This window comes from Pelophylax lessonae (genome assembly GCF_965119305.1).
Source record: "Pelophylax lessonae genome assembly, chromosome: 5".
Classification (NCBI taxonomy): Eukaryota; Metazoa; Chordata; class Amphibia; order Anura; family Ranidae; genus Pelophylax; species Pelophylax lessonae.
Genome location: NC_138772.1, coordinates 11517331 through 11529471, shown reverse-complemented (window position 1 = coordinate 11529471; position 12141 = coordinate 11517331). Strand labels below are relative to the sequence as shown.

Here is a 12141-nt window from a genome sequence, read left to right as displayed (position 1 = left end):
GCGGCCGAAAGGCACGAAAGGACCCCTGAGGGGGCCGAAAAATAGCATGCTTCTTCCCAGAAGCTCCCTTAGCCTTGGGGAAATGGGGCAAGAGAGTGCTCTTACCCCCGGTGATCCCCTTAATCAACACATCCAGGGACTCCCCAAAAAGGCGAGACCCATCATAAGGTAGATTGGCTAAGGTCTTACGTGAAGATTGGTCCACCGACCAACATTTTAACCAAACCAGGCGGCGAGACAACACCGCCACGCTGTGCACACGTGCAGCCAACGGAACCAGGTCCAGGTCCGCATCACACAGATACATGACACCCTGGTGGATCTGATCCACCATATCCAGGGTCGCCGGCGAGGCCGAGTCGGCCACCAGGACGCGCCTAAGCATCTGCGTCCAACTTGCGATCGCCTGGGCCGCCATGAGAGAAGCAAACAGAGCCTTAAGCATAGAACCCGTAACAGAATAAGTATGACGGGCAAGAGACTCCAGTCTCCTATCCGTGGCGTCACGGAACACAGGGGAATCCTCTGCAGGAATCGCAGTGGCTTTGTTCAAAACCGCAATTGCGTGATCCACTGGGGGAGGAACACACCACCTTTCATCAGTGGAAGGCGAAAAAGGATAACGCAGCTTGAATCTACTTGGTACCGCAAAAGGTTTGCGCAGATTGCGCCATTGTTCCTTAACAGCGCGCTGGAAATCATCATTGCAGGGAAAAACCTGCGGCGTCCTGCGTTTTCTCTGCGTCCCATAAGCCGCCAAGGCGGCGGGGGGACACACTTCGTCCTGCAAACGCAGTGTTTGCTTTATGGAAGCAATCAACTCATCCATGATTGCAAGCTCTTCAGGCGAGCCAGGGGGAGAATTATCAACCCCCTCAACTTCAGCCTCCACCTCGGACCCCACTAGATCAAGAGAGGAGCGGGACCCCGATAAGGAGGCCCCGCCATAACAGCCCCATCACCTTCACCCTCAGAATCAGAGGAAAGAGCAACTCTGGGCCTTTTAGTAGATTGAGCAGCCATCAGCATCTGTACCTGAGCAGCAAGGCCAGCCACAATAGTGGCTAAATCCCCCCCTGGGGGGGAAACAGCGGTCCCCTGGCTTTCCACCAATGCTGTAGGAAATTTGCCCTCCTGAGAATCCATTGCCCCTGTAATGCCAGACAACAAAGGGTTAACTGCCCCTTTTAAGCAAGCGCGGCAAACGCAGCCCACCGCACCACACTCAAGCACAATAAGACCCCCACAGGGAATATGCAAACTGAACACAGGCAATGGATAGCAAGAACAGAAGGATAAAACCTGAGGAGACCCTCGCCGCTGCTGCTGCCTCGATCGGTGTTCCTGGAAAGAGGAAGTGATGCTGCCAGGGCGCTCTATGTAAGCCTATGGAGGCTACAAGAAAATGGCCGCCATGCATGTAAAACATGCGGCCGGAGCGAGTGTAGGCAAAATGGCGTCGTTTGGTGCCGAAACCGCCGCTCCACAGTGCATTAAAACACACATTACATTCCAGTATCAGAATACATGTCAGATCGCCGCAGCGATCGCTGTATATGCCCAAACATGCCAAAAAAACATGCCCCACAGCACACAGCTTCACACACTGACCAGTCTGACACACATAGTGTCACACAGCTCCCCCCCCCCCCCTTGCAGCCCACAGCATGCAGCCGAGAGATAGGGAGACAAGCAGTGTGAATAGAGGCAGGTTACACAGTCCCAGACTGACACCCCCCCAGACAGACAGGTCCCCACATAAATACACTTACCTCACATGGCGTGGGGGACCCGCACAGGCGAACAAGCCGCTGCACATGAGGCAGGGAGAGTCGCATTCAAGACGCACAAAATGGGGGTTAAGAAACCGCACAGCGTCCAGTGAGGTAGCCACCTCACCAATCATCCCTGCACCGAACAGGGATTTTGTTCGTTCACTGTGCCAGGAGCGTTACCTGGCTGAACGCTCGATGGCAGGCTGGGAAGCCACTGACCCACGACCTGCGACCAGGGGGATCAGCCCGAGACCCAGTCCGCATGATCCTCTTCGTCTGAAGAACTAACTAATGCTGACAAAAAGAACAGCTAAGTAAAGGTAGAGAGAAAACTCAAACAAAATATTAAAAAGAAGAAAGAGTCTGGGACAAAAAGTCCCAGCACAGAGAGAGCCAGCCACTCCTGACAAGCTAGACATTAAAACTGAGATATGGTTGCAGGAAGTAGGAGGGTATTGACTGAGGGGACCACCCCTTGAGGGTGGGATATGTTAAAAGCTTTATTGTTAACATATTCTGTTGCCTAGCTACTCCTTCGGAGCAAAGTCTAATACCCCATATGTGACGAATATGAAGAGGCGGCGACTGTCGGAGGACGTAAGAGAAACATTTTTTATTAAAAACATTTCCATTTTCATTACAGACCTTATATGGACCCAGTGATATCAACTCCTCTGTGCTTCTCTATGCAATGCAGGCAAGATCATGGCTGGTAGGAGGGGCTGGCAGAGTGCTGTACTTAGCTTGCTGAAGACATCACAGCACCCTGTCTCAGTACTTAACTGGTAGTAAACTCCACTTTTGAACCCTCTTCCTGCCCAGGCCAATTTTCAGCTTTCAGCACTGTCACATTTTGAAGGACAATTATGGTCATGCAACACTGCACCCAAATGAACATTTTATCACTTTTTCACACAAATAGAGCTTTCTCTATTGTTTATTTTTTGATAATCAAGAAAAGACTGAAAATTTTGAAAAGTTTTTCTGTGATAAACTTTTGCAAACATGTAATTTTTCTCCTTCACTGATGAGCACTGATGAGGTTGCACTAATGGGCAGCACTGATGAGGAGACACTGATGGGCACTGATAGGCAGCACTGATGAGGAGACACTGATGGGCACTGATAGGCAGCACTGATGAGGAGACACTGATGGGCACTGATAGGCAGCACTGATGAGGAGACACTGATGGGCACTGATAGGCAGCACTGATGAGGAGAAACTGATGGGCACTGATAGGCAGCATTGATGAGGAGACGCTGATGGGCACTGATAGGCAGCACTGATGAGGAGACACTGATGGGCACTGATAGGCAGCACTGATGAGGAGACACTGATGGGCACTGATAGGCAGCACTGATTAGGAGACACTGGTGGGCACTGATAGGCAGCACTGATGAGGAGACACTGATGAGCACTGATAGACAGCACTGATGAGGAGACACTGATGGGCACTGATAGGCAGCACTGATGAGGAGACACTGATGGGCACTGATAGGCAGCACTGATGAGGAGACACTGATGGGCACTGATAGGCAGCATTGATGAGGAGACGCTGATGGGCACTGATAGGCAGCACTGATGAGGAGACACTGATGGGCACTGATAGGCAGCACCGATGAGGAGACACTGATGGGCACTGATAAGGAGACACTGGTGGGCACTGATAGGCAGCACTGATGAGTAGACACTGATGGGCACTGATAGGCAGCACTGATTGGGAAACATTGAGGGACACTGATGAGAACACATTGATGGACACTGATGAGGAGACATTTTTGGACACTGATAGGTAGCACTGATGGGCACTGCACTGATAATCAGAATACCGATGATCAGTGGCCCTGATTATCAGTGTAGATTTCCCCTTTTACACTTGCCAGTTATAGGCTCTCCTCACACTGTGACAGCACGAGGAAGGAAATGTCGATAATCGTTAAGTGTGTGTTTACATCAATATCAGCTGTGATTGGACACAGCTGATCACATGGTAAAGGGCCGCTGCGATTGGCCCTCTACCCTAATCTGTAATCAAAGAGCATGCCAGATGCACGCCACTGCGTCATCATGAGGCCAGGTCAGGTGACAGGAAGACAGCCGGCTCCCATTGATGAAGATGGCTGGATGGGATGTGCAGCAAAAAAAAAAAAAAAAAGCAGGGGTAAAAGGATGTGAGGTCAGATGCTGATGTTGGATGAGAAGACCTGGTTCACATGTTGAGCACCAAAAATAAAAAGACCTGGCTCCCCACGGGCATTCCAATTCACCCCAAAGGTGATCAGTAGGGTTGAGGTCAGGGCCCTGTGCAGGACACTCATGTTTCTTTACACCAGGGGTCTTCAAACTATGGCCCTCCAGTTGTTCGGGAACTACAATTCCCATCATGCCTAGTCATGTCAGTGAATGTCAGAGTTTTACAATGCCTTATGGGATGTGTAGTTCTGCAACAGCTGGAGGGCCGTAGTTTGAGGATCCCTGCTCTACACCAAACTGGTCACACCATGTCTTTATACAGCTGGCTTTGTACACAGAGCACAACCATGGTGGAACAGAAAAGGGTGTCCCCAAAATGTTCCCTATATGAGCTTGTTGGAAAGCCCATTCCAGAGCAATAACCATTATTATGGAGTTGGCACCCTTTGTGGCTATAACATCCTCCTCTTTTCTGGGATGGCTTTCCGCAAGATTTTAAAGCAGCTGTCTATAGGGAATGTGTGCTCATTTGTGAGGTCAGGTAGTGATGTTGAATGAGAAGACCTGGCTCACAATCAATGTTCCAATTCATCCCAAAGGTGACCAGTAGAGTTGAGGTCAGGGCTCTGTGCAGGAAATTAAAGTTCCTCCAGACCACACTGGTCAAACCATGTCTTTATGGAGCTGGCTTCATCCTTCTGGGAAGCCTTTTCACAACATTTGAGGGGGTCTGTGGGAATTTTGTGCCCATTTTTGAGGTCAGGTACTGATGGTGAATGAGAAGACCTGGCTCACAATTTGTTTTTCCGATTCATCCCAAAGGTGATCAGTAGAGTTGAGGTCAGGGCTCTGTGCAGGAAATTAAAGTTTCTCCAGACCAAACTGGTCACACCATGTCTTTATGGAGCTGTCTTTGTACTCCGGGCACAACCATGGTGGAACAGAAAAGGGTCTTCCCCAAACTGTTACCACTTGGTTGGAAGAGCACAATTGTACAATTGTCTACAATGTCTTTGTATGATGTAGGACCATTACCAGGACCCTTCACTGGGAACATCTGAATTCCATTATTTGGAGAGCTGTTCACAAAATTGTGGCTATGTGTGTTGCTAACTAGAAAAATAATTTTAGATTTTGTACAGGAGAATAGTAAACAGATACAAATTCGGGATGTCGCTAAAGCATTGTTTTATGCTGACACCATAAGAAATAGATGCGAACTACCCTGGACTGGCACAATCAATGTCTCTTACCTTGGCTCCCATGGGACAGTACCCCTTGAGGAAGTCCTGGCAGACCTCAGCCTTCCTGGAGACGTAGACATGGCTGTAGGGACAATCTGTTTTGTGACAGATCCCCTTTAAGAAGAACGAGCACACCGGCATCTGGAGAAACAGGAGAGAATCCTCAGTGACAAATCCCAATTTATGACATTAAACCAAACACAAGGAGCCATGGAATACTTGAAACCAGATCTTCATCACCTGCTGCTATCAAAGCCTAAACCTTGATAACTTTATATGTTGTTAACAGAACTTCCTATATGAACAGCATCAGAGCTAAAGTTGGAACTCCAGGAAAAAAAACAATTACTGTCTAAAAAGAGGAGGTATGTGCATTCTTAAACTGGCCATACACTATACCAGGGCATCTCAACCTTTTTACCATGGAAGAACCCCTTACAAAATGTTTGAGATCTTAGGGAACCCCTGAAATAATGTTCGGATCAACAGGTCATGGAACATTGCTGTGATCAGCCAGCTGTTGATATGACAACTATGTTTAGAAATTGCATTAAATAATAAGATCAATATTAAAATTTAACTATGGGCACACAGCAGGGCAATTACACGGGAGCAGGCCACATTACATGGGAGCAGGGCACCTTATGGGACACACAGTAGGGCACATTACATGGGAGCAGGGCACATTATGGGACACACAGTAGGGCACATTACATGGGAGCAGGGCACATTAGGGACACACAGCAGGGCACATTACATGGGAGCAGGGCACATTATGGGACACACAGTAGGGCACATTACATGGGAGCAGGGCACATTATGGGACACACAGTAGGGCACATTACATGGGAGCAGGGCACATTAGGGACACACAGCAGGGCACAGTACATGGGAGCAGGGCACATTATGGGACACACAGTAGGGCACATTACATGGGAGCAGGGCACATTATGGGACACACAGTAGGGCACATTACATGGGAGCAGGGCACATTATGGGACACACAGTAGGGCACATTACATGGGAGCAGGGCACAATATGGGACACACAGTAGGGCACATTACATGGGAGCAGGGCACATTATGGGGCACACAGTAGGGCACATTAGATGGGAGCAGGGCACATTATGGAACACACAGTAGGGCACATTACATGGGACACACAGCAGGGCACATTACATGGGAGCCGGACACATTATGGGACACACAGTAGGGCACATTATGGGACACACAGTAGGGAACATTAGATGGGAGCAGGGCACATTATGGGACGCACAGAAGGGCGCATTACATGGGAGCAGGGCACATTATTGGACACACAGTAGGGCACATTAGATGGGAGCAGGGCCCATTATGGGACACACAGAAGGGCGCATTACATGGGAGCAGGGCACATTATGGAACACACAGCAGGGCATATTACATGGGAGCAGGGCATATTATGGGACACACAGTAGGGCACATTACATGGGAGCAGGGCACATTAGGGACACACAGCAGGGCACATTACATGGGAGCAGGGCACATTATGGGACACACAGTAGGGCACATTACATGGGAGCAGGGCACATTATGGGACACACAGTAGGGCACATTACATGGGAGCAGGGCACATTAGGGACACACAGCAGGGCACAGTACATGGGAGCAGGGCACATTATGGGACACACAGTAGGGCACATTACATGGGAGCAGGGCACATTATGGGACACACAGTAGGGCACATTACATGGGAGCAGGGCACATTATGGGACACACAGTAGGGCACATTACATGGGAGCAGGGCACAATATGGGACACACAGTAGGGCACATTACATGGGAGCAGGGCACATTATGGGGCACACAGTAGGGCACATTAGATGGGAGCAGGGCACATTATGGAACACACAGTAGGGCACATTACATGGGACACACAGCAGGGCACATTACATGGGAGCCGGACACATTATGGGACACACAGTAGGGCACATTATGGGACACACAGTAGGGAACATTAGATGGGAGCAGGGCACATTATGGGACGCACAGAAGGGCGCATTACATGGGAGCAGGGCACATTATTGGACACACAGTAGGGCACATTAGATGGGAGCAGGGCCCATTATGGGACACACAGAAGGGCGCATTACATGGGAGCAGGGCACATTATGGAACACACAGCAGGGCATATTACATGGGAGCAGGGCATATTATGGAACACACAGCAGGGCACATTACATGGGAGCAGGGCACATTATAGGACACAAAGTAGGGCACATTGCATGGGAGCAGGGCACATTAGGGGATACACAGTAGGGCACATTACATGGGAGCAGGGCACATTACATGGGAGCAGGGCACAGGCTGGGGCACACATTAGGGCACATTACACAGAAGCAGGGCACATTACACGGGAGCAGGGCACATTACACGGGAGCAGGGCACATTACACGGGAGCAGGGCACATTAGGGGACACACAGTAGGGCACATTACATGGGAGCAGGGCACAATATGGGGCACACAGCAATGCACCTTACAGTAGAAGCGATTTCTTTCTTATGCAGAGCAATAAAGAGAAGCAGCAGTAATCAGTCCTCTTGTGGCGTGCGGTTTTCCACTGGCAGCTAATATCAACTGCCACACCTTAACAGATCCCTGTTATAAACCATCTTGTATGCGCCAATGGAGCATGGCTGAAGAAATCTAGTTGGGCTTGGTTTGCGCTAATATAGCTTGTTCAATGCTCTACATGTTTTGCGCTGTTAAACTTCCTCAAGACCATAAGCAAAGTTTATCGTATCTTCAAACAGTCACACACACAATGCCTCCTGCGCTTAGGAAAATGGTCCCTCCAGATGGATATGCTTAGATCTTCATTACGCTTGAAAGCGGATAACCACGGTCTTTCTGCCCTCAAAGACTTGGGGAAGTCTATATTACTGCAACTATACAAAACACACAGAGGGCGCACCGACCTAGCGCATTATCCTGAGACAAATAATTTATTATATAACCTGTGTGTGGCTCTGAAGAAGAGAAACTCCTCGAAACACGTCAGCCCATGGGGGTCTTCAGTGTATGTTGTATCTATACATGTTGATGCATTTGGATGGAACTTGCTGAGAACTGTGATGCGCTTTTTACTATTGCATTTGAGAGTACATTACTTACCGTGTGTAGCACCCTCCTAGGTAGGTGCTAGGTAAAGGCATTGTTTTGCTCCATCTGCTTATCAGGGGAGCCTGATCAGTAGTTTTGCCTGTTACATGTGTCCATGTGTGATTCACTTGGTCTGAGGGAGTATCCCCACTGCATCCAATAGGGGAGCCTGTTGGACAGTGGAGGAAACCCAGTCAGTGACACACAGGCTTTTGTGGCTGTACCAGTGGGTTGGCACAGAGAGTGGTGCATCCTGGGATAGGCTATAAAAGCCAGGGGCACATGTGACAGGGTGTCTTTGGGCGGGAAGCCAGGTCCCAGCAGGAAGGTGATGATGGTCTCTCCTCCTGTCAGCAAGGACAGCGGTCACTGGCAGTCAGCCTAGTGGATCCAGTGTGTGATGCTGAGCCAAGAGGGCCAGGATACTGAAAAATGGAGCTGAAGGCAGAGTAACCCAGGAAAAAACAGTGTCAATAAGTACCGGGAAGCTTGCCAGGGGCCTGCCCAGGAAGGGGACCACTCCAGGGGAGAGTCAGTGGACAAGGGGCTAGCATGCACGGGAAGTAAGAAACGGGGTGCCAAGTCAGGACCCTGAAGAGAAATCCAGTCAGGAACCTATTTTCCACTTCAATTCAGTGGCAAGGTGAAGCAGTGGCATTGCCTCACTCTTCACAGTTAAGAGTCCTCAGAATTTGTGCATAGTTCAAGTTGGAGTATCCCACTCATCCCTTCTCCCATCCAAGTTCCAAAATAAAACACAAAGATCCAAATCCCCTGGACTGTTCATTGACTGAGCCAAGTCTTAAAGTGATAAGTTTTACGGACTGTTGCTATGGGTAACCCAGGGGAGTCCACGCTCAGCAGCTCCCTAGGGGGCAGTGCTACGCATGTTTTTATATAATAAATTATTTGTCTCAGGATAATACACTAGGTCGGTGCACCCTCTGTGTGTTTTGTATAGTTGCAAACTTTATCGTATGGTAGCAGATTGTGGGACTACATTATTGAAATAGCAGCCAGCTAGAGGGGCTGCAGCCTCACCATAGCATCCACCTGAGTATCACACACCACTCAGGTAGGTGCTATGGTGAGGTTGCAGACACACCTTGTAGAGACTAACATCACGGACATTAGAGTTATATATGGCTTGTCTCTAGGATATCTACTCCTTGAAGATCTGAAACACAAGCGCTGGGGTGGCTTACACCTGGGTTACTGAACAGCTCAGGATGAACATCTACCTAATTTATGTTATTGTATCTTTTAAACGTGCTAACCACCGGGGGTAAGCCAATCACCTACCATCTCTAAGCTGTGTCAGATATTCGACATCTTGGATGACTGACTCCAAAATTACTGCCCCCTGTGGCAAACTCACTCAGGACAGGGGCTTTTGGAGAGGACTACAGGCTAGCCTCTTGCCTACTGACTATGGGCCCTGGCTTGTGAGGGAACACTGCTCTTTGTGGGGTGTATGCTGGGGGGACTCTTGGAGTAATGGTACTTTGGATTCAAGTCCACATCTCCCCAAGACACACAGACTCTAGGCCTAGGATCCATGTTAAAGGACTAGCTGCCTATTACCAATAGGGGACTGCTCCCCACAGACTCATGGTAGATGCTAATGTCATCAGCTCAACCACCTGTCTTCCACAAATTGTTGATTGCACTGATTAACTCATCTATTGCCTACTGTGGGGATGTGTTTTACACTTATAATAATGTGTATTGTACTTCATGAGCTAGGTGACGGCAAGTCTGCTAGTTAATTAGCTCAAGTAATTAAATCACTGTCATCTATTAGTTGCTAGTGGGAAAGTAGAATACGGTTTGTGTTGGTTTTTCCTTAGATATGTTAATTATATTTCTGTACACAATTTTATCTGCATATGATAATGTAATCAGGCACCTGACCTGGTGGGGTATATATTCGGTGTGAGTTTGTTCAATAAATATTCCAGATCTTATACAAGCTATTCTCGGATAGTTTTGTATGGGGACGGCTAGAATATCTGATATCTATGTTCAAGACTGAAGGAAGCGGTATACTGACGGAAGTACACAAGCACATTGTGGGGTTGTGGTTCCGTTACACCCCCCTAGCTGGCTGCTATTTCAATAATATAGTCCCACAACCTGCTACCATACAATAAAGTTTGCCTATTCTCCTGAGGAAGTGCAACAGTGCAAAACATGTAGAACTTGACTAAGCTTGAAAAAGCTATATTAGCACACATCAAGCCTGTCTGGATTTCGTCAGCCATACTCCATTGGCACATACAAGATGGTTTATAACCGGGATCTGTTATGGTGTGGCAGTTGATATTATCTTTATTTGGGTAAAAAGTGTAATTATTGATCTTAAATGTGCTGGAAACTGAAATAAAATGTATAATTTTTATATGAACAGTGGTGTACCCTTGTGCCTATAAAGTCCATTCGTTTTTCTAACTCTCTTCACGGAATCAGGGGCGTAACTACAGGGGTTGCAATTGCAACCAGGCCCTATGCACCAGGGGGCCTGTGCGACTCCCCTGTACACCTGGATAGGAGGGGCGGTGGGGGCAGCATGTAGAGAAATCACTGTCCTCCTTTTTCTCTTCCTGTAGCTGCATGAAGAAAATTGAGGAGATTGGTTCCTCTGTATGCTTCAGCCGCCACTCCTCCTATCCAGTTCACTTGTGTTCTGCTGTCTCTGGGCCCCTGTGCTCCCCTGGTTCCCCCCCCCCCCCCCACTGTGCTTCCTTCCCTCTCCTGCTGGCTGCTGCAGGGGATGTGTCAATAGAGAACCAGGAAGGGGTCGGTAAATATGTAATTTACCAGCTCCTTCCTTTTCTGAATGGACAGAGTCATAGTCAGTGACATTGTTAAAAAATAAAATAAAATGATAAAAAAATAATACAATTAAAATTCCAAAAAATAAAAACTACTGACACCAGTGGGTGAACTTCCAGGATTGCAAGATGGGGGCCCAAGATGGCGGGAAGGGGGCCCACTGCAGAACTTGTGAAAGGGTACCACTGCAGGACCGTAATAAAGGGCCCCGCAACAAGAGTAAAGGGCCCCAGGATCAGTGGGAAGAGCCCCAGGCTTGAAGGGAAGGGCCCCAGCCAGGGGTCCGGGGGGCCCTCCATGGTTTCTTGCACCGGGGCCCTGAAGGTTCTAGTTACGCCTCTGCATGGAATTCTACTTTAACCTACAGCAATCCCCAGAATCATCCTAAAGGCTCTGCCTCTGCTTGGCCCTCCAGAAAGTGTCCCATCCTTTATACGGCACTCGTAATCGGAGGGCTGTAAAGCGAGGGATTAATGGGGACGCAATCACCTCCCAAACTGCCTCCTCTCAGTATTACAATGTGATCAGGAATGGATAATAAACTCATAAAGGCAGCTGATGGGGTTCTCAATCACACACATCTTTCTCCGAAGCTGTAAACCTGACAGGCAGACGGCTTTCACCTTGTACAGGAGAGGAATGCTGGTGACTACATACTGCGTTCCGCGCTCTCAGGGTCACCGATAGAAGGAAAAGTGCTACACACCAAGTATCGGACTGTCACAGGACATCGTCTCTATAATAAAAACCTTTCCAGGGACAGCGAACATACAATTTAAAGCTTCTTACATCCAGCTGATTAGATCCCCAAATCTATATAATGTTTGTCCAACACAAAGGGGGAGATTTACTAAAACTGGAGCACACAGAATCTGGTGCAGCTGTGCCTTGTAACCAATCAGCTTTTAGCCTCGTTCACATTGGAGGCAGGTCTGAACTCGCACGATTTCAAA

General features: G+C 48.5%; 1 protein-coding gene across 1 annotated transcript in view; it reads right to left on the bottom strand.

The window, feature by feature from the left end:
- The window catches only part of ZC3H3 (zinc finger CCCH-type containing 3), a gene marked incomplete at its 5' end in the record, with an annotated part of 425081 nt that overhangs the window by 114285 nt on the left and 298655 nt on the right, over nucleotides 1–12141 (bottom strand). The window contains one exon of the mRNA XM_082257608.1: nucleotides 5223–5354. Within this exon, the coding sequence (XP_082113734.1) occupies nucleotides 5223–5354 (132 nt within the window). The remainder of the gene's footprint in view (nucleotides 1–5222; nucleotides 5355–12141) is intronic.